The following is a 24,177-nucleotide window of genomic DNA, read 5'->3' on the forward strand; positions in this document are numbered from 1 at the left end:
AGCAAAGTGACGCGATCGCTAAAATGTCGCTTAACTAACATATAAAAGAAAAAATCCTACCCAATTCAAAGGCTCTAAAGCAATACGTAGTGCTTAGAAGTAGTTTAAGCAACTTAAAAAAATAAATATTAATAGTATCTTATTTTTCGCTTAGTTTCCGCACGCGTTGCTGTCGCGTCTGCGATGCTAAAGGTAAGTTTTAAATACAATTTAATTTACCTGTAATTTATTTATTTTTTTATGAAACTTCTACCTTTTTAAATATTAAAATTAAAAAAAAAACAGAGTAGCCGCAACAATCGTAATAAATACATAAAAAATTATAAAACGTTTGCACAATTCGTAGTAGCGATTAAAATTTACATAGAGTTTACACAGCCAACTAGTATTAGATAGTTGGTAATTAAAAAAAAACAGTTAAAGAAAACTGGGAATAAAAATTTGGTCATGACTGTACTCTTTGTCTTTAACTAATTAAATATAAATAATTACACGAATTAAACAAAGGTATTATTTTACAAACATAATTGCACAAATTAGAGATTGTGGAATCAAAAAACATAAAACTGCTGTGAAAGTGAAGCATAAAGAAGCGTTAATTTAACATTAAATTTATTTTAGTTAATTAACTTGAATAAATTATAAAGGTAGACTTTAACTCTTTTAATCGAAATTTTCTTTTTAAATATTAAAACGAACTTTTTTCTGCCTGAGAAAGTTTATTCTTAGTCATAAAAAAACTTCATTCTCTATTTACCAAGTACTATCGACCCTTGGATAATTTTAACACGTCCCTAAAAGGCTTAAAGCAACCTTAAATAAACGACCTTACCCTTTAAGGGTAATAAAGCAATCAGAATCTGTCAATTCCTGAAGAGTCGAAACGTCAATCATCAGTGTGTTGGCGCGAACTACGTGAAGCCTACGGATTTTTGATTAGGGAAACGACACTTCTTCAACAAACGGCAGACCTAAGACGTGTCAATGCAATCTACAGACAATAATTGGTTCATTTACCCTAATTCATTTAAGGCCATAATTACCTCTGGGTCGTTTTAATATAGCAATTACTATTGGAAATAATTTACTACGTAATACTTCTTTAAACCATTTCAATCAAGATTAAAACATTGATCTAGTGATATTTTAACCTGCAACCTCGTAATCGGATGTCCCTACAAGAACTATTTCAGGGTATTTAATAGATTTAGAAATCATTGTATTTTTCTCTCGGTCTAAATACATTTTTAGTCAAACAGGTAGAAGGGTAATATTTAACACAAATTTATATGTTTTTGGCCAATTTAGCATAACTGAGGTTATAGTGTTGCCACATACTCAACCAAGTATATTAACCTCATCTAGCGATAACACAAATTGCCCGCCAACTCGCGGTTGCACTGTCATATGCTAGATTTAGATTTCACTATATTGGTATAAGTACCATTAATTTAATTATTAACTCAATTGGTATCACAATTTAAGGCCGTCGTCCGGTTATTTTAATTAAAAACTAGTACATTGTTGTAATTAATTTACTCATATTTATTGTAACCAGTCGGAATTAGCTTGAAACTTGTACTAGAATATAGTTTACAATAGAAGTCGCATGAGAATCGATTCCACGGCCGCAAAATGTGTTGTCCGTACTATTAACCATTAGGTGTTTGTGAAACCTTAAACATTTAATGAATCAAATTTTAGAAGTAGCTGAAAAATTATTTCTAATCCTTAATATGAATATTGCTTCGAGCAAACATACAAATGTTGATATTTATTTATATAGATGAACAAATACTATTTCATTTTTGTAATCATCGTTCTATAAAGAAATCTGCTTTAAAAGTAGAGTAACAAGGAATTATTTAAAATTAAATGATAATGAAACGAGTCATATCAATTTAGTGTCAAAGCAATAAAGTAGGAAGTAATTTATTATAAGAAATTGATTAAAACAATTCTCGTTAAGTTGCTAAAAGTCACATTAACAATTTCGCTAGTTAACTAGTGAAATTTTCTTTCGTATTTCAATTTCACAAAAAAGTTATAATTACTGTACATTACGTTTATAAAGAATTTTGATTAAATGTTGCACAAAAGACACATTTAGGCACATTAAAGTAATTTTTCGTCAGCCATGGAAGGTTACATTGTAGACATGCCTCAGCAAATGTAATTACTTCTACGACGCTGACTCACACGGCCAACGTTGCCTTTAATTACACATTTAAAAATGTCACCGACACGCGTTCTTCAGTTAAATAAACTTGCATTCCTTACGACGTGTAAAAAGAAATGTTGTACTTTAACAATTCTTCCTTCTTTTATTTTATTCTTCTTTCTAAAGTTATTTTTTTAATCTGTTACACGCATTCATCGTTTTTTGTGTACTTAAGGTACATTTTATATGTTTGGTGTATTTTAGAAGTAATTTTGAAATATTTAGCTTATATTATATTTAATTTTAAGAAATTCCTCCCAAGTAGGGTTGGCGACAGGCAGGCGGCCGGCCGTAAAAACTTAAGCCAAAACTTAAGGTTTATAAAACCTTGTGTGCCGACCCCAGGGAGATGATGAAACCAATGACTAGTAATGTAAATACTATTAATAAATATTTTTCCAAAGTCAATGTATTAAAATTATTATTTGTAGATTAAAAAAACTGGCTGCTTTAATCGAATATATTTAAAAAAAAAAAAAACAGTTTATACAGAGAACATTATTTACACAATTAAAAAAATCCGTTATTTTATTACCCTTTTAATTTGACCTTTGTTAAACTTGTATTTACCGTGCTACTTAACTTAGGGTAAAATAATTGTTATGTCCCGCATAAATTATAAACCCAAAATACAACTCTCTTTTGCTTCATTAACATCATAGCATTAAAAGTTGTTTCAAGTTAAGCCATTTTAAGGTAAGAATATAAAGAACATTTTAAAATCCGTGTCCGGTCTTCAGCTCTATAATAAATTAATAAGTGGATAATCCATTTAGCAATTTCCGAACCTTCTAAATCTAAGAAATAGGCTAATTAAAAATTATAATATATTTCAAACTTCGTATACTACAAGTCTTGCGATAAATTTGCATAGGTCGTAGCTCCATCTAGTGGCGAGGTGCTACCTTTGTCGCCTATTCCTCTTAAAAACCTTTCACCCCCTTCAGTTATTGGTTCTATGAGCTATTAAGCTGACGCATAACCGCTCCTTGTTGACCCCTTTTTATATCCTACTAAACGATGAAACGATCAAACAATACGGTTTTTTGCGTACCCTTAAGGGATAATGTTTGCATACCCACACATGAAAGAGCCATTAGTTTCTTTACTGCTATTTAATATGACCCTTAGTTTTTCCGTTGTTTTCCGAATAGATTTTGTGGTTAGAATCAACGATTAACTTATTAAAACTTTCGTAAGACATTATACTAAACTTATTAAAAACCATGGCTTCTCTCACGTATACTTCGGTGTAGGTACCGACTAGTTCCAGACCCGTCGGGGGTCCTTCGTCAGGATAATCCACTCAGAATTAACGGACTATATTCGCAGTGGCGTTACGCCGGTCACTAGTTGCCGTGATTTTTAATTATTTCAAAATTAACGATGTTTTTGCTTGGATTTGTCGGAAATTGTCAAACGTGAAAATAAACTTTCGCACATTTTTTTTTACATTGCCTTTTTCTGTCCGTAGAAAAATGTTCATAGGTGTATTTCTGGCAGTTAAGATTTCCAAACAGGTTTTTTTTAAGTTTAGCGTACAAAAAAGAGAGATTTTTAATTTTATTTAAAATAAAAATAATTACAGACAGCACTTACTTAAATTCCATCATTCCCTTCCACACTCGTCTGTGGAAAGGCTCTTCGCCATTATTTCCGAGTACCCTCACTTCATTAACAGACATAAACTTAAGCACTCTTCGCACATAGACATTCTCACCTTAATGAATAAACGTTTAATTTATTTCATCTTTTTCTAAATTCAACATCAATTCAAACTATTATGTATATTTCCACTTACGAATGAATTAAAAACTATAATATGATAATATCTTGTATTTAACTAATAAAACGAAAGTTTTTAAAGATAAAACTAAATTATTAATGTTTTATAAAACTAAACTAAATTAAAGAAAAATGAACATTTAGAACATTGCTGATAAACCAGAATAAAAAATCTCAGAGACCTTCGTAGACATCCGTAGACTGTCGTAGATTTTCGTAGCCTTTTATACGTAACAAAACGTGACAACAACGCATAAACAAGATTTTTTTGCTTTTTTATTTTTATACAATGTAAGGATATCCCATTTTTATAATCAGATTTACATCGCCTAACAGAAAAGTCCCTTTCGTTAAATTTCAGTAAAATCTACGTATCACATATACAAGATCACGAGAGAATAAGAACATTTTTACACATTTACTGTTTCGGAAAGTAACGACTTACATATAGCAAGAAAGTTATGAATTGTTGCTTGGTTTTGTTACATTATTACATACTGGATTGTAGTAAGTGCAATAATAGCGTCGTTATACGATTGATCTCAGTCTAGTGTTTATTTGGTTTGCTTTAAAATAGAACCCCACCGTTAAATTAATATTCAAACATTTAACTATTGAGATATGAGAGCTATAAGATTCATAATTGTGTTAATAACACAAAAGAGATGCATTAAAGTTATCCCGGCTTCCTAAGTGCGTATAATTAAATCGTAAATTAATTTGAGTGTTCTCTTTAACAGCAATTATACTATCTACTTAAATATAAAACGACAGACGAAATACAACTAAGATGATATTAAAACGTAGAAGTGAATACATTTATAGTTCTTGTCCGCTACTTCTTCCGCGCAGATTTTGAAAAATCTAGTAATATTAGCCTATGTCACCCCAGTGGTAGTGTAGCTTCTCAATAGTAAAAGAAATTTTTAAATCAGTCCAGTAGTTTATCTTTTCAATGCAAAAATCAAATCTTTCCTCTTTATATTATTAATACAGATAATAAATTTGTACGCTTTTAATTTAAAAAAAAATGTATTGTATTGTAATGTATTGTGCTAGAAACGGTTAATTAAAGATATTATTTTGATACGAGTTTTATAGGCCACTCTAAGCCTATTATATAAATCTAGGTTATCTAATATAAAACATCACAAATAAATTAAAAAAAAAACCTTTCAATTCATATTCTTTCCGATAGTACTCTAAATGCCACAATATTAATATAAAACTGGCCGTAAAATCCGCTCTCATCGATAGATTGGAACGTAAAATAATAAAAAAATAAACTGAGTTCAAATAGGCCTCTTAAAAGTCCAAGCCGAGAAACGAGACGGCGAGCACAAATAAGTTAGATTGTCCGATGAGATTTTCCGACGTCTGATTGAGTGAGAGATTGCGTCTAACTGCATTTGTATGAAGATGCCCTCAACCGCGACATTTATAAATATAACCGACCTCGTCTATATTTATAAAAGAAAAAGCTAAGTATCAACACACAACTATGGGACTATATTTTTAAAATTTTGTATAGAAAATTATATTATCTCCTGGAGGAGTGCTCAGAAAGGATCTTTCCAAATTCATCCCCTGAAGTTCTTAATTAGGCTAAGAAAATTTACAATTTTTTTCCTTGGCAGTATCAGCCACTTGAAAATTTATTAAAACTATTTTTATACAAATAATTATCGCGACGTCACGGGCGACAGATAGTGTAGCTATGAATTTTTTATTGGCTACTTAGTTTACCATGATGCAGCATGCGAAGGAAATTTTATATTTCTCGTCCTACTTTACATTTACGATGTGTATTATGACCCTGGTTATGGTTTAGTAAAAGATAATTGCCTCTAAAAATGATCACTTATTTCTTTCCTGTAAGCGATTTATATATCATACAGAATGGTTTTTACCTTTATGGTGCAAAATTATACACCTAAGGTGCCGCGTAAAATGCTTAATGCGATAAAATGAGGGCGACAGTAAAATTACCCACAACGACTGACATGTATAACTGTGGATTTAGTTTATTTTTGGAGACAAGATATAAGGTATTTAAAAATATAAATATGAATAAACAACAACCAAAGACTAAGCATAGATCGTAGACTTTCTATTAAAGAACCAGAATATAGTTAAAAAACAGACGAATGAAAATAACAAATGTAAAATATTTTTTTTTTAATCGGCATAGATGTAACTAATAATTTCCGGTTATTGAGGCACCAGTTAGTCTCGCAGGTGTGTGTGGCGGTTGTAACGACATTTAAAGGAGCTCGTAGGCCGATCGACTATTGATTATGTAGTGATGCATTAAAATTTCACAGCTGGTCGAATGGTCACCGAGCGAACTATATCGATTTCACCATCATTGAAGAAATACCGAACGCATTTAACGTAGGACTTTAGCTACACCTTTTTTCAAGAAATAAATACAAAAATTACTGGACCCTTTCATTTTTTACTAGTTTGCCCTTACCTTATCGCCACATAAAATAGGTTCCAAAGTGAAACAAAGCGTCGACGCCAAAAATTCAAAACAAATGAATTTCTTGTTCACCGGCGCGGCGTAGCAAAGTTAAATTGAGCGTTTGTGAAATATAGATTTCTACTATACGAAATATTTAAGTTGACAACTTTATAAAGTTCGAAATGAAATTTAAAATTTAAGTTATATTTAATTTGCAGAAACTCTTTTTGGAACCTACTCACTACTGTTACGTAGTGTGTGTCAATTTTTCCTTAACATGTTTAAAGTTATTTTTGATTTGTTGTCATTTAACAAAAGAAAGAGCCATTCAATAGTAAACTAAATAAGCTCTTGAACTATTATTCATCAAAAAGAAGATGGAAACCGAAATCAGAAAACTTATTACTTACAAGAAAAACAGAAACTGTACTTTTCATTCCTTTTTTGATCATATTTGACAAAGGACTCTTATTGATTTTCCATTACCACTAGTCTTATTTTTTTAAGAACGATAGCTTCCAGTCCATTTTTAATTTTATTGTTTTAATATTGAGATCATTAGAGTCTAAAAAAAAGATACCATCTCCTCATTATCATCACGTGGCCTTAACCCATTGACGTGGGGTCAGCGCACAAGGTTTTATGAACCCTAAAGTTTTGGCTTAATTTTTTTTTTCGGCCGGCCGCCTGCCTTTCCCCAATCCTACGTGAGAGGAATATCTTATATTGAAATATAATATAAACTAAATATTTACCAAAAATTAAAAAAGATACCATCTATTAGATGCCTTCTGTATGTAAATATGCTATTATAGCTCATTTCAGATGAACGCGATTAATATTGCAGTTTTGTGTCCAAATGTTAATAGACATTGTAGTCACGAGCTAGACATATTGTTCTGACGACTAAGGGTCGTTGTAACGCGTACACCTTTGTTATAAATCTCATATCTTACTAATATGGCAGCAAATATTATTTTTTCCACTAAAAAAAAAACACTAAACATGAATATTTATCCTTCAAAATGTCTATAATACTATGCATTTAAATAAGAATGATCTTTATCTGTCAAGATCTGTTAATAAGGGCATTAACCAATGACACACTTAGTACAGTTTAATAGTCACATAAGCAATACATAAATAACCGTTAAAAGAGTGTATGTGGCAGGTTCCAATCCTAATTGGGCCAATCAACTTACCGATCAATCGGCCCAGTGGAAGACACTCAGTGTGGCAGTAAGTTTAGTTTTCGATATTCTTTAATTACATTCAAATGTATTAAAGCCGTTAAATTCCTTTTTTAAATATTCAACAAATGTTCGTTCAGTAATGTAAAATCGCTGTAATCCCGTTTCAAAGATACAATTCAGTTGTTTGTGTCAAGCGATTGCGTTGTTAAGTAAATATTACAAATATTTAAGTAGATCCATTTAGATATCAAAGGAAATCAATTTTCTTTTACTAAAGATTCAAGTACAATTTCCGCCTGTCTCTTTTTTTTCCAAAAAGCTACAGTTTATTAAAAAATCTTAACGGAGCTTTTTCGGATAAGCTCTGACCCCGGCTACGGCTTACGGACAATGACACTCTGCAACACGCAAAGTTTATTTTAAGCTTAAAAACGTTTGCAACGTTTTCATATCTCTTCTATAAATACTGCACAATCTTTATTATCAAAAATTCTATTTACTGTTGAGTTATACATTGTCAGTAATGAAATGGTGGATAGTGAGAACTTGTTTATAATGTTGTGCTAACAAATCTAATCAAAACTGGGCACGCTCAAATATTTCTTCATCGGTAATTCAATTTCTAATAAAATTATTATCAAATTAATTCTATATTTCTGACATAAAGATGTTGATATAATTAATTATGATTCAGTCAGTCTAGATCTGTTTTTCAAAATAATTTTAATGTTTTAAAACACCGTACACAATTTTGTATAAATATTGTAGTAAATGAAACATTGGACAAAAAGAACTTTACCTATTTACAAATATTCTGATAATATGTAAGCAGATAACTAGTTGGTCGAAGTTGCTTACAAGAGAAGATAGAATTGGCTACGTGTCTTATCTTAGTGGGCGAGAATCTGCGGCGTAGAATAGACAGGATCCTTCAAACTTATTCTGATGCCAAGTTTTAACAAGACAAGGCAGGGGCGTGTCAATAAGTAACATTTTTGTACTTATATATATAATATTGCTAACAGAAATGCCTTTATTTAACGAAAAGTTAACATAAATTAAGAGTTCAATGTTCAATATTGGCTAGATCTCAGTTACATGTGTTATGTTCACTTACATCTTACAATTGCTTCATTCTTTAGAAGCAATTTTTTTTTTTTACCTTTTAATTATTTGCCAAAATGCTTAAATTTTACGGTAAAATGAAGCTTTTAATGAAGCACATCAAGCTTTTTATTATTAGAAAGAAATATTAAAAATTTATATTTCGCCAACATCTTGTTACAAACAAGAAGCCATTTTTTATTATTTACATTTGCATTAAGCAAACACATTATAGATAAGCTAGATTAACTAACCACAACATCAAATTAACTACAACCACTAGTTATGGAATATTAAAATAAACAACATAGGAACGCACAAACCAGAAGACCCATTTACACGAGGCAAGTTACTTGCCTTACTTATATTTAAAGCAACCAGTAAATAAATGGTACGCGTAATACAAGTCTGTGTTTACTCAAGAAAAACTTGTAAACAATAATTTTCTTAACATTGTATTGCTGGTTTTCTTTAATTTTTAAATTTTAAATTACCATTAAATTCTGGATTCTTCGGATTTTTTTGGAATCTAATGAATATTAATAATTTAAGTGGATTCAAATAATCCGATTAAATTCAAATGAGCCTAATGTTGCGCATAATTTTACAATATTACAACAGATTGCCTCTGAAAAGAACGGCGTTTACTAAACGTTTATTTTTATATTCTAATTTTATATTATAATAAAAAATATGACATTATAAAGGATTCTTTGACTTTCAAAAAACGCCTATTCTACAAAATACCTTTTATTTCCTAATTTTCGACGTTCAATATGCCTAAAAACTAACAAATATAACTTGAAATCTTTTAATATGGCGGAAATTGAGAATTACATCACTTGTTTTTATTACAAAACACCTAAACAAAAAGGTTAAAAAAATATAACTTTCCGAAAGTTATAACAAAGCAATCAAACTTTCAGAACAATTCATCCTAGACTTTACTTTTTTCACGTCACTCATAAATTCAGCAGGGACTTGCTTTCTTGCTGATATTGTTTTAACTGTTACATGCTTTGTTTTTTTTAACTGATTACATAAAATCAGCCTAACGGGAAACATTCGTAAAAATGATAATTCGTTACGTACGTACGTACGTTCACTAATCTACTATGCAACATATCATAATTTTATTTTTATTTTAAAATCTACGTCGTAGTTTAGCTTTCTAAATTATATAAACATCCTAAACTTAATTTAGATTAAAAAATAATTATCTTAGTCCTGTTGCCCGCGACTTCGTCCGCGCGGAATTAAAAAAAAAACATTATAAGTAGCCTATGTGTCCTTCTAGACTATGATCTGTATGAAATTTGGCATATATGCCAAGATCCGTAGAGTCGCTCAGGAGATACCATCAAACAAACATCCATCCATCCAAACATTCGTATTTATATTAGTAAGATAAAGATTAACGCGTTTCTTTTGTCAACTTCATTTCCAACTCAAAACAATAAAGGTGCGTTACTTGTGTTGTTAGGCTTTAGCATTTTGGTTTCGAAAACTTTGTTGGAATTAACAAAGTAAGAAAGGGTTTGGTAGCATTGCAATAAGTAATATGTAAATACATCAAATTTATAAAATGATCAATACAAAAAACCCAAAACATTTTTTTACTTCAGGCTGGTTTCGTACACAAGCATCCTATCAATATCTGTTCTGAATTTTTAAATATACATTTCTAACCAGAAGTCCATTCATTCATTGCAAATAAGTTTATTGCATTAAAAACTTGGAACAAATAAACTCCCATTTTGATTTCAATTCTAACGCAAGGTTAACAAATATATGTCGCTTATTTTATTTAATTCTCAAGTGCGCCAGTACTTTATCCCTCTCGACTTATTTGATACTCAAATCGTTCTTAAACAGTCTCTGAAACATGTCAATTTATTTATCAAACACCTGAAACACGGTCTTTACGATTAATATTTAACAAACACCTGAGATTTGTCAATTGTTTTATTAACTTAATCTGTTGTCATATTTTCTTTTATTGTCTCTAACTTAAAAGAAAAAAGATGTCATCAAATCAATAAAGATTACAAAAGAACAGTTGACGCCTCAAAAACTTATGAGTTTCAAAGATACAAAATGTTAGCTAGAATATTTTTTCAGATTAGTGTTTTTATTATCATTTGTTTTAAAATTTAAGCAGTACCTTGTATTAAAATTAATACTAAAATATCTGGCGTAAAGTGCACCTAAATTCTCATACTAATGTTATAGATTCGAAAATTTAGATGGATGAATGTTTATTTCAAGGTATCTCCAGAACGGCTACATAGATCTCGCTGAAATTTCGTATAGATGTAGTACACATAGTACACACACATTTTTGCTATCTCTATTTTATTTTACTAAAATAGAGATAGCAAAAATGTAAAATGATAGATAGTAGTGGCCGCGTGGGTAGGCCTCCTGCAAGATGGACCGATGACCTGGTCAAGGTTGCGGGAGTGCACTGGATGCGGGCGGCACAGGACCGAGCATTGTGGCAATCGATGGAGGAGGCCTACGTCCAGCAGTGGACAAACTCAGGCTGATAATGATGATGATGATGATTTCAGTAGTGAAAACAAGGCAACTTCCAATAGCTATAAACTATACTTTTTACTATATTTAACATGAGAAACAACTATCAAATAGTTTCAAACCTCGGAAGACAAATTTCAAGCTCCCATAGAATATATTCTATTCTGCTTCATCGAGTGTTATGACATAGAAAAATAGAGGACGCGCCTACTTTTATCTTAAAATGGCTGTCGATGATAAAAATAAGCTTATTTTTAATATTAGCTAGTAGATAGAAAATACATGAAATGCGAGAGAATTGTTAAAGGAGTGAACTTCACAATACTTCTCGATTTATCTATTCTAATATTTGAATTATAAAGACAACATTTAATTACTAACTAATATTAAGTAAATTCTTTAATAATCAAGCCGATTTCAATATTTGTTTTACCATTAAAAATGTACCTTTCAGTTTTTTGCAAATACTTTAGCTAGTATAAAGTAACCTTTTAAGAAATATTCAATTTAATATTTTTCGAAATATAATCGACAATGAAAGGACGAGAGCAAATTGGATATTTAGTACTATCACTTCCTATAATCTCGGGTACTTTAACAAAATTGGCTAAAGGTCAGCCGGAGTGTCGATTTCACCGCCTTACATGTTAACATTTACAAAAGGGTGCTAGAATTGGTTAAAGACATTATTACCCAAGATAAGATGTTGGTCCTACCAAATATCAATGAAAGCTTTTCAAAGGCTTTGAGTAAATTAAATTTGTTGACTAATGTTTAGGTGTCAGCCAGTTAAATGTAATATACATTTTGTAGAACGATAATAGACAGAACATCGAACACAATTTATTACTATACGAAAAATATCGTACATTTTGTACCGTTTAAATTGATTTCAGAATGTTATTTATTCAATTACAAAACAAACGTTAAAAAACGTAATAAGTAGCCTATGAGTTCTTCCAAACTATGTTCTACACTTGTGCCAAATTTCATCAAGATCCATTGAGCCGTTCCGGAGTTACCTTCAAACAAACATCCATCCATCCAGCCATCTAAATTCTAAACATTCGCATTTATAATATTAGTAAGATTAGAAGGATAAGATAGTAAGATAGTAAGATGTAGGAACCGTATTTCATGAAAGATTTTAGTACTATTGAAAAAATTCTATCCATGTTATGCATATTTTCAATCTAATCTTAAACTATATAATCTTAATCCTAATATAAGATCGTGCTAAAAAAATGAGATCATTATAAAAAAGAAACCAGTAAATCATGTTTTCAGTTAGGGTTTCGTGTTACCGCCATATTACTTACTGAACGATAAATCGTCATATCCGACACCTATTATTTACTGTGATAACTATTTAAATAAAATAACAAGGATTATGTTATCGATTCCGACTGTCATTAGATACAGGTTACTTAAAAAAAAAGAAAAACAAAGACGAATTCATAAAATTTAATTGATAAAAAAATTAAAAATATATTCCTAAATAAGCGAACTATATGAAATTATTTACTAAGAAAATATTCTTGTAGTTCACCAAGAAATTTCATCTGTTTTCTTTTAGCATGTTCTGCTGACTGTACCATAATAATAGCGTCCTCGATAGCACTCATTTAATCCCCATGGAAATCTCAAGGCATTGGCTTATCTTCTATCATTGATTACTGTTATAAAACTGTGTCATCGTATTTGCAATTTTGAATTACATATAAAAGAGAAAAATGTAGAAGAAATAAAAGTCCAAAGTTCTGAAAATTGTATAAGTAAAATAATTATAAATTAATTCTTCAAAGTTGTTTTTGATTAGTTACCACGGAAAAGCCAGTATGATTTACCTTTGGAAACTTAGTTCTGAAACATTAAAATTATAACAATCCTTTAACTTCGAGACAATACATTTTTAATATATAAAAATAAAAACAAATAGGTTTTTAATGACTTGATATTACTCGTGTTTTGCCTCTAACAAATGAACCGCGTTTGGAATGTAGGTTAATGATACAATATAAATTATTGGAATACAAGTCGTGGTGGCGATTTGCTGCTTGTATTTTAAGAGCTACTTTTAAAAGCCATGACAATTTTTGGCTTTAATGAACTAAAAAAAATTAAATTATCATAAATAATCTTTTCCTTAGTACATCACAGTTAAGTAAATTTAAAATAATTAAGAAATAATCTTTCAGTAAATCAAAGTTTAGTAAAAGTAAATTATATTCTACATTTGCTAAACACATTTCTTATCGTCACTTCTGGCGTCGTATGTCGCTTCATCAATCATTCATACTTTAAATTCTCGCACTGTTGTGCATAAATCTCGGAATATCAAAGTCTTAAGTTGTTTTAATATCCAATTTAGAAAACGTAATTGCTTACTTATTTGGGAAGCCGCAGCTATTTATAAATTTAATATTGACATGGCACTAATTATAAAAGTTTCTTAAGTCATTTAAAAGCTAAATAAACAATAAAGTACAGAATGCCGAAATGAAATAAATAATTTCAGCTGGTAATCAAAGCCAAAGCATTTATGCAAAATAAAGAAATAACGTATTTACTTGCGTAAATAACCCCGTAATTTGCCTTCAAGTAGAATCAATATCCAGTCCCCTTTTAAAAATAGCTATGATCCACACAAATAAAAATATCTCGCACATTTTCCTTTAAATGACACAGTTAAATGAAAATGAATGACATGACAAGGCGCAGTGTTCCAAACGAACGAACTCATTTAAAGCCCGCTATACACGTTGGTCGAGGCTTGCTGAGAGATGGTGAATACCAACGTATAGACAATTGCTAGCTATTTCTCGGCGTCGCTCGCACCAACATTTGCGCGCTCAAGCACAAGCACAAGCGCTGACTTGTACAGAGCTAATTTGGCGTAGTTTGTCATGACTCGCAGGCGCTCGCGACTTGCCTAACTTCGAAGCGGTGTCGGTTTTTCTGCACAAATTAAATGCCCTCGCACGCGCTTGTCCAATGGTGTCTTCACGTTTGTCCGTGCGCCAGTACAAATTAATCACTTGTCTAAATTGGCACTTAAATAGATTTGCCAAACACATAGACAGTAAGTAGCACTTAATGTGTATTAATTTGCCTAAGCTCGTGTTGGCCTTCACTCGGCAAGCTTTGGCAAACGTGTATATCTGGCTTAACAAACGCTTGTAATCCTCGATGTTTGGTCAAAATAATTAAAACAAATTATTTTGTACCATAATATTAATTTTATTCTTTACGAGACAACTTTATGACTCCAATTGATCAATTTTTGAGATTAACTGTTATTAGTGTTCTTTTAACTAATGTTACCCGTAAAATTATATGTCGATCGATTTCATAACTGATATATAATATTATTAGAACTTATAAATCATTATTTCAGAAAAATCTAACTTGAATGACAGAATATGTGATCCTTAACAAAACGTAACAAGATAAAGAATTGGACATCATTAGTAAATGTATAATGCCAACCAAACTTTATGCAGGCTCGGAATATCGTAGCGAACGTTGTATAGACCACATTTCAGTAATGGTATTGGCGGGAAGTAAAGAAACCGGGGGTGGAGCAGCCGTGAGTTGCGCTTTTCACCTTTCGTACTTTCGGGCTTGACTCCTTCGATAATATGTACTCAAACCTACGAGCCGGTATAAAGTTTGAATGTAATAATACATACTTTATACGGATCATTAATTTCGATCGCGAACTTCCTAATAAGGTTAACTGCTACGCAAAGTGATCTACATTAGTCACGCACGCAACATTGTTCTATCCCACTGTTGAATTAACTTCGTTATCTAAAGCTTTGTTAATAACAATGCGTTTAACTCCTAGCGGATCAACTATGACTTCAACGATTGAACATTAAGTGGAAAAAAGTATGAACCGACGATTATTCACATTACGAAACCCAAATAATAAGAATTTATATTCCAATTTTTTTTTTGCTTTCTTTAAAGTCGGTTACGAAATAAACGCTATGTTGCTGTTGAATCCCATAGTTTTTCTGTCATTTATTCTATAATACTGATTATTAAGTAAATAATATGTTTATTTAACACTAAATACTTATAAGGGCTATATTTTCTTTATATGAAAGTCTTAAGTTAAAAATCAATTAGTTGTTAAGAACTTAGATATAATTTAGTCTAAGTTAAACTATAAACAAGTAGTTTATGCCTCTAAGCTCACACTCTTAGAGCAATAACAACCTAACTATATCAGAGGCTGAATAATGCCCGTAATATATCATCACATCTAATCCCAGTTAAGGACGGTTTCCACTGCGAGCCACCTGAGTTACGGGATTATTGAGTTGAAATTTATATTAAAGTAAGACTAGATGACTAATATGTGATTTAATGAAAATTGTATTTTAATACTATTTGTTAAAATTAAATGTAGAACACTTGTTACAATATATAAATCTTAAATACATTTTTAAAACATTCCCGGCGATACTCGTGTGCATTCCAAAACATTTCAGTAATAAAAAATAGCATCATATTTGAAAAAGGATAATAACGAGTTACTACAATTAATTGGCAGCTAATAAAAACCATTAAAAAACATGTACGAGTACAATATTAGTTTGCAAACTTTAAATATTAAAAACACATTTTCTTATTTAAGTTCATAAAATTCTTAAAAATCCAATATTGAGTTTGCGTGAAAAATTTGAAATCGACCGTAAAATTAAATAACTACCCGTCGCTCGTAAGAATATTCTATCACCTAATTAAGCCTTCATGCAGCTTCAAATACAATGGTATTTGTTACAATAAATGTACTATATTATCGAAAAAACAGGTTAAAAAGTATTAATATTTTATGACCCCGAATATATTCTATTTAAGAATTGGTACTTTTTTTAATACTAGTACCTACTTATGTACAAGAAGAAATACAATGCTTATAGTCTTACTAACATTATACGAAAGTTTATATGGATATGATATGATAGATGGATGTTTGTTAGAAGATATCTCCAGAACGGTTCAACGGTTCTTTTGAAATTTGGCACACATGTAGAATATAGTCTGAAAGAACACGTAGGTTACGTACCTACTAAGTTTTTTTTAATACCGGCGGGCGAAGTCGCGGGCAATAGCTATTTGGTCGTAAAACTGCTCGAATATCCTATAAAACTTTAAACATAATTTAATTAAAACATTTTCATCCTTCTCACTCTCTTTGAAAAAAAAAACAGATATAACGATATGTTTAACCACTTCGGCGTAGCACCTAATCTGTTTACTTCAGCAACTTTTAATCCGTTATTTGAGTTAAATTAGTTTACCTCTCATTAAGAATACAGACTGTGTGCGAAACATCAGCTGCAACTGAAACTTCTAAGTGTTTAATTTAATATTATTTAAAGTTTAAGACGAATTTAAACTTGTACTTATCGACGCAATATGTTCACAACAAATACAAACTTTGCATACGAGTATACCATCACTTTCGAACTCATATAAACTTAATGTAAATTTGATTTCACTTTCAATATTTATTTACGATCAAATAAAAGACAAGAATGTATAACCATGCTACTTATGAAAAATAGAATTTTGTGGGAAATTTAGTTTAATAAAGAAATAAAAATAGGTATTAATTGATTCGTATTGGATGATAAACTGTTCTGAAGACAAACTACGTACATATATACCTTATAAAACGTTTTGGTTACTATTTGAGAATAAAGATCAATGAAAAATTAACTTTATTTACTTCACTTTATATTGAATTTGTGGTTAACTAAATACGCTTTGCAATGTACTTTATACAAAAAAGTTAAGACTTGTGCCCTTTTCAAAGCTGATTTCGTTTCAAAGGCGACAAAGTGTCGCCGACAAAATCGAATCTCAAGCATCGTATTGGTCGGTTCAAAGTTTTCGAACAAATGGCGGCGTACTTAAAACCTCTTAGGGCGCCATTAAAACATAAACGCGCTTGCTTTTCGCTATAATGTCAACTGCAGCTTTCGAACATTAAAAAGTTTTTCTTTTGACTCATTAGTACAAATTAAATGAATAGAAATAGTAACTTTATATGGTTCTATTTTCGCGTCCTAATAGTAGTAAATTTACAAAAGAAAGATTTGCCTGCGGTAACTCTATAAAATACATTGTAAGCTTCTAAGTACGAATTCAAAATATATTTCACATGAAAAATAATAAATACATCTTGTCGTTTCCTCTGAAGCGTCTGTCGTGCCTTGCAGTCGAGCGTAAAATAAATAAGATTAAAGGCAGACAGCGTGATTTTGTTCGTCTACCATTACCAATGGTAGACGAACAAAATCACGCTCAGATGAACGGCAATCAATTATCACTTCAGTAACCTACACGACGTGCTGTGAATATAATTTTAAGGGAACTATTTATAAAAATATTTTGATTATATTTTATACATTGACACAAAATATCTACTTAACTATCTAAGGCTAATTAGCCCACCAGTTTGTTATATTATGCCCGATTTACATTATGCCAGTACGCTAGAATAGCACCACTGTCTGGCAGGGACTGTATGGCCTACTGGCGCCAGTTACTTTTTGTATACGAGTCGTATGGTAGCCAAATGTAAAACAAGTTGAAGTTACCTGAAGATCACACAGTCCAAAGTAAAACGTTATTGTGCCAAAAAAAATCCTTTTATATTTTCATAAATGTCATAACGCGGCATATGAATCAAATCGTACCGAAAACGAGTAACAAATTCAAACTCCGAGTCACTAATAAGTCTCAAATATATCACAAGAACAATGGGAACTAGTAACCGCAGTAAGTTACCTTAACGACTGCGGCGGCGGTTTAATTAAATGTAACGAACAGGTACATCCTAATAAATAAGTTTATAGAACTTGTTGAGGTATTTCATTTATTACTAGAGATAAACTATATGTTGTTAGTTATGTATTATTGATATTTAAAATCTCCAAAATTTACCCAGTATGAAATACTAATATATAATATAAAATATAAAAATTATCAAACTTACTTTATCATTTCTTGGTATGGTTGCTTATTGTCTATAACTGACTTTCACTCATCATCATCTCCCTGGCCTTTTCGGCACTCAAGGTTTTTATAAAACCTTAAAGTTTTGGCTTAAGTTTTCACAGCCGGCCGCCTGCCTGGTGCCAACCCTACTTGTAAATGACTTTCACTGTTCCTAGAATATCAATTTGCCTTCCTTCCTTGAAATTACAAGATTAATCTTACTAATATTATAAATGCGAATGTTTAGATGGATGGATAGATGGACGGATGTTTGTTAGAGGGTATATAAGGAACGGCTAAACGGATCTTGATGAAATTTGGCACAAATGTAGAACATTGTCTGGAAGAACACATAGGCTACTTTTTAAGTATTTTTAATTCCACCTGGACGGAGTTGCGGGCGACAGCTAGTAAATAAATAATGTGAAAATTTCATTTAAAGAGAAATTACTTATTAGTTATTTTTCTGCAAGATATTTTTACTTCTTTATATAACATAACTCAGTACTCGTGTATTGGACGTGGCTTTGACATTACTGACAATCAAATTATAACAGAAATAGATTCAAATTTCAAAACGAATGATATTTTGATTAAAACCACAACAATCTGTTTAGGAATCTGTCATAAAGTAAATCTAAGTTATTCCAGGCTTAAGGAAATGAAATACTTTGGCGCAAAACATGTTATGTTATGTTTGTGCCATAGTAACACTTATTCCCTTTGTAGTGTTATACAGTTTCACTCGTATAACGACCCGAGGGAAAAATAACGTTTGTACTCAAAGTGAAAGAAACAAATGCGTACAAGTGTGGAAGACATTCAAAGTAATTTTACAACTCTTTATTTTTGCTCAATTTATACGTGCATTAAATAACTTTAGATAAATCTGTAAATAACTAAGTTTCATCATCATCAACCCACAGTACCCACTCGAGGATTGTCGGGGTTCGAAGCCTACCTTAAGTAATGTGACTAGGCCACATTCAACCACACTGGCCCAGTGCGGTTTATTTGATTTCACAAATATCTTTGAATTCCTTCGCCGATATGTGCAGGTTGCATCAAGATATGTAATCGAAGAACGGCGGAACGGAAGTACATGGCCGCATTCGAACCCAGGGCCTGCATATTACAAGATTCATCAATTAATCATCGCTAGGTATAAACTATTCTGAACAACGCGAAACTTATAAAGAATCCTTCAAAGGGAAGAATTTTCATTTATTCGACATCCAAATGGAATGTTTTAATCAAACTCTTCAGTCTTCATGTCATGTCTTTATACGGTTTGATACATGCATGATATGTGCAGCAATGAATAGATCGTCTAATTCTACAATAACATGTACAAAGGATTTGGTCATCCTTGTTGAATTTATTAAATATTTTATCCACTTACTAGTATATTGCACATACCAAAGTATCACAAAGCAAATACTACAATATACATACAAAATACTACAACTCCTTGATATTTGCCGCTTTTGTGGTTCACCTAAAGGGTGAGTAAGTAGAAAAGTGGTCAGTTTATAATTAAGCTATTGAACCCTTATTTTATCCAACTGACTCAATAGGGTAATGTTTTCGTGCGTATTTTTTTAACCGATTAACTCAGAATAATGTTATTCGCGCGTATGTATGTGAGTTTTATGTACATATATTTAATTTACCTTCTATAGCCTAAGCTATTGAAGCTATTTTGAAGACTTAGCTGTCATCAAGTTCATATTCTTTTAGTATTTTTTTTTTTGAGTTTTCATTTATGTGCTTTGTATTTTGTTAAAACGAAGTATTCTCTTATTATATTCAAAAATAGAAAATCATCAAATTGCAGACTGTTCTAAATGCTGTTTTCATAGGCCATTTTTCTTGTGGGCAGGCGACAGCAGTCGTTAATAATGAACCTTACAAAGGTCATTAATAACTCTCACTACAGTACAATTGGAACGTCAAGACGCCTCGTGTACGACGTACAAACAGACCAAACGATAAACGTAATTACTCGTACAATAGAATAATAATATTACTAATGATAGTATAAATATATATAGGCACAAGGGAATTTTAAGTAAAGGTCTGTAGCGGACTTTAATTGAAAAACCTCGAAATGCCTAAAATTTTGGTAAAGATTATGTTAAATTATTAGACAAGTCAAGGCTCAAATGTTCCAGCTTTTGCTAAGAATCTAGAAGTTACAAGCTCATCATTAATTCCTTTTGCTGTTTTTCGACACAAACGTATATTAACATATACAGTCAAAACCGTTTATAGCGACACCGTTTAGAACAACATACCGGTTAAATTGACCAAAATCAAAGGTCCTGGCTGAATGTTATTACATATCTTTCCTATTAATACCTGTCACCGGTTGTTACAACTATCGGTTTTTACGACTCAATATGAGTAGTCCCTTCGATGTCGTTATAACAGATTTTGACTGTAGTCACTTAGTTTACAAGTACAATTAATAAATAACTTTACCCAATACACATACTTCCATTGTGAAACTAAATGAAAGTGATACAAAGTGAACAAAGCCGCTTTAAAGTTATTAACGTCGGTGTTGTTCAATAATTTTACACAGATTAAAATTTTCTTTCACTGTACATGTTTAAGCTTTAAGAGGCCCGTGGAATATTAATTCTAGTTTATTAATAAAGCTGCAAATTTTTTAATGTTTAACATTTTAACATTAACACGTTAATTTAACTAAAATATTAAGTCTTGTTTGGGTAGAATTCTTGATTATTGCGATGCCTTAAAATTAAATTTTATTTTTTATCTATAAATCAATTCAATTTATTGTGATTTTTCTTTATATTATCACACAAATAATGTTCATTTGTTTCAGATGGGCCGATCTATGCTTCCTATATTAATACTAACAACGGTAGCACTCTCTTCGAGCGATGTTCTTCCAATATTATTTAACAAAGACTACATACAGCTGTATAACGTAGACACCCAGGATGACAATACATATAATGATAGATATCAACATAGTGATACAACCAATGATATAATACATAACAAAAGAACATCGCAAGATTACTTAGCTCTACCAAACAAAGAAATAAAGGCGATGTACCCCGATATCTATAATAGAGACATAAAAGATAACAGCGATAGTGCAAACAAAGAGCAAAACTATGACGACGAAGGATTCCGGAAAGAACAGTGGCATAATTATCCAAGACAATTGGATCGACTCCACAGTACACGTTACAAAGAAGTAGAAGCCGATAAACTAAAGTCTGAAAAAGACGACGCCCAAACTATAAATGGCGACATTGACGATTTAACAACTGACGAAATCATATTTGATACTGGAGATGGCAACCGTAATATTTATGACACTATAATAGCAGCAACTAACCCATTTTTAATTCTGAAAGTACAACTAAGTTACTTACGAGATGATAATAAAAAGGAAAATAATGAAGATTTCAACCTTCCACAATTTCTTTCTGATTACAATGAAGAGAGGAAAGAAACGGATTATAACAAAGCTCTTTCGGTAGTTCCTGAACCTGTCGCTAACGTTGTAAAAGTAAAAAGAGAAAAACCTCTCAAAAATAAAAATAATGAAATTTCCGATGAAGAATTATTTGTAACTGAAAATGGTAAGTCAATTCTTTTTAAATATTACGTTCAATTTTGTTATATTAAAATCAATTACGTAGCACTAAATACTAAGCAAAATATTTCTCACAACTATCACTTTGAAATCAACACATCAAAAAGAAAGAGCTACACAATTCGTCTGTATATTTTTGGAACGAAGTTCCTTATCGCGCGTTGTGAAAGGGGGCTAGACGGAAAAAAGACAATATTACGATAATATTGTCTTTTAAAATATACGATAAGATAATATACGAAAATTCATAGAAATAAAATGTACTTCTTGTGAAGACTTAAGTTTTTTATTCATAGAATAAACATTGGTTCCTTCACTAATTAATTGAAAGGAACTTCGTTCCATCCGAGTGTCCCTTGACACCCCTCAAGTTTTTTAAATGATTTTAAATGTCTCTGTTGTGCAACACGCACAATTTTGATCATCATATACTAATAATGCAAGTTGCATAATTAAATGAGGCCCTGAACAGGATCTAAATATCCATAAATAAAGCTATCAAATAATAATGTTGCGTGATGACATCAGTAATAGTGTCACTAATGTAATAGACAGTTAATATGTACATCAAATGGAATTTATCGTTCCATGTTACTTATATGATTCGAAAGAAAATTATATCAGCGCCGTCTCTAAATTGACTACAATTCAATTGAATATTTTCAATACACGAAATTGCAAACAAATTGGCAATCGTATATATTATATATAATATTTAAATCTTGTAACATTCATATAAGTTCAAAATTAGGTAACGTCATTTCTATGATACTATTTGTCTACTTATTTTTTTTAAAGAAGGTTAATAAAGTATGAGAAATGAAATACCTCAATGTCATTTAATTTCTCATACTTACTAATAAACAATTTTAGGATAAGCATAAGAAAGGAGTAAATTCAGATATGACGGTTAATAGGAAATGATGAAAGAGTAGGCATACTATGTTAACTCATGCCATTTTCAACTCTCCGGAGAGTAAACTTCGGAGGACAAGATGATTATGACTAATCGTTTACACTAAGGGACTTATTAAGTGACTTATTGCTAACTTATTTAGATTACTTTTGTGGCAGTAAAAAATTATAACCACTATTAACATTATTCAGGTAACTCGGATAGGCGGACGGTTAAAAAGCGTATATTCTCACTATGGAGCCGACTACAGAGTCTATCTCACAGGGGACACGAACTGCACCACAGGCGACATCTGCACGCGTTCTACGGATCTCCAGATAGCAATAGAAACGGTATCGTAACCGCACAGACAAGAGCCACGTTTGTACGACCACCGGGCTCACCACTACGATGGGGCTAATCACATGTAGTCACAAGTAAAACTTAATTATAAACACCCGACACAAAGAAATCAAGAAGTACATAATAGCTAACGTTGAAGGCCATATAGAAATCTTCATTTAATATAGCTTTGAATTATCTCAAAGACATCTATGGAACGGAAAATTCACACCAAAATTGATACAGAACCATATGGTTAAGTTGGCACGTCGAGCAATAGAGATCTGTTATTATCGATGTGCCAAATAAAATTACAAGTACTTAATTTCGTTACATAGATAATGTCGGACAACGTTATTTATAATATTTTTTTTTTGTGTCGGGAGTTAAAAAAGGAACAATAATACTAACGTTACTCGCTATCCCAATAAATTTAATAAAACAGTACAATAATTTTGACCAATTTCAATACACTCAATGTAGATCCTATTAAGTCATGTTAATTTTAGGCAATAATAAAATTAATAATGCTAAAATTAGTCATAAAAAAGTATTATTAGTAGTATCTTTGTATTTGGAAAGCGTTTTATTGTATACAGTTATGGATGATTTATTGTCCGTTATTAAGAAAGTATGATAAATGTTTCCTGATATTATTTTAAGTCTAGTAAATAACATCTGGATTAAATATGATTGATAATAATTTGTTTTATGAAAAAAGCAATAAACAGAAAGGCTAAGAAAGGTATTTTAAGAAAAATAACGTACTTGTATATCATTCACGAGATCGTAGATGTTTAACCTAATAACAAAACCGAAACAAGGACAAAGAATAAACAAACTTAAAATATAATTTAAATTAAATACGAAAATATATATGATTTTATATATAATTTTTCATAAAAATTGTCATTCATTTAATGTATTATTTTATTCAGTTTATCTAAATTTTTATTGTTTCAAGAAATACCT

General features: G+C 31.0%; 1 protein-coding gene across 1 annotated transcript; it reads left to right on the forward strand.

Annotated features, from left to right (window-relative positions):
• LOC106719693 lies at positions 1-23,361 on the forward strand. Its single transcript, XM_014514090.2, has 3 exons — positions 1-192; positions 21,183-21,954; positions 23,076-23,361. The coding sequence occupies exons 1-3, from the start codon at positions 184-186 to the stop codon at positions 23,282-23,284; spliced, it is 990 nt and encodes a 329-aa protein (XP_014369576.2). The 5' UTR covers positions 1-183; the 3' UTR covers positions 23,285-23,361.
• Positions 23,362-24,177: the final 816 nt, after the last annotated feature.

Source organism: Papilio machaon, chromosome 3, assembly GCF_912999745.1.
Source record: "Papilio machaon chromosome 3, ilPapMach1.1, whole genome shotgun sequence".
In the NCBI taxonomy this organism is placed as follows: Eukaryota; Metazoa; Arthropoda; class Insecta; order Lepidoptera; family Papilionidae; genus Papilio; species Papilio machaon.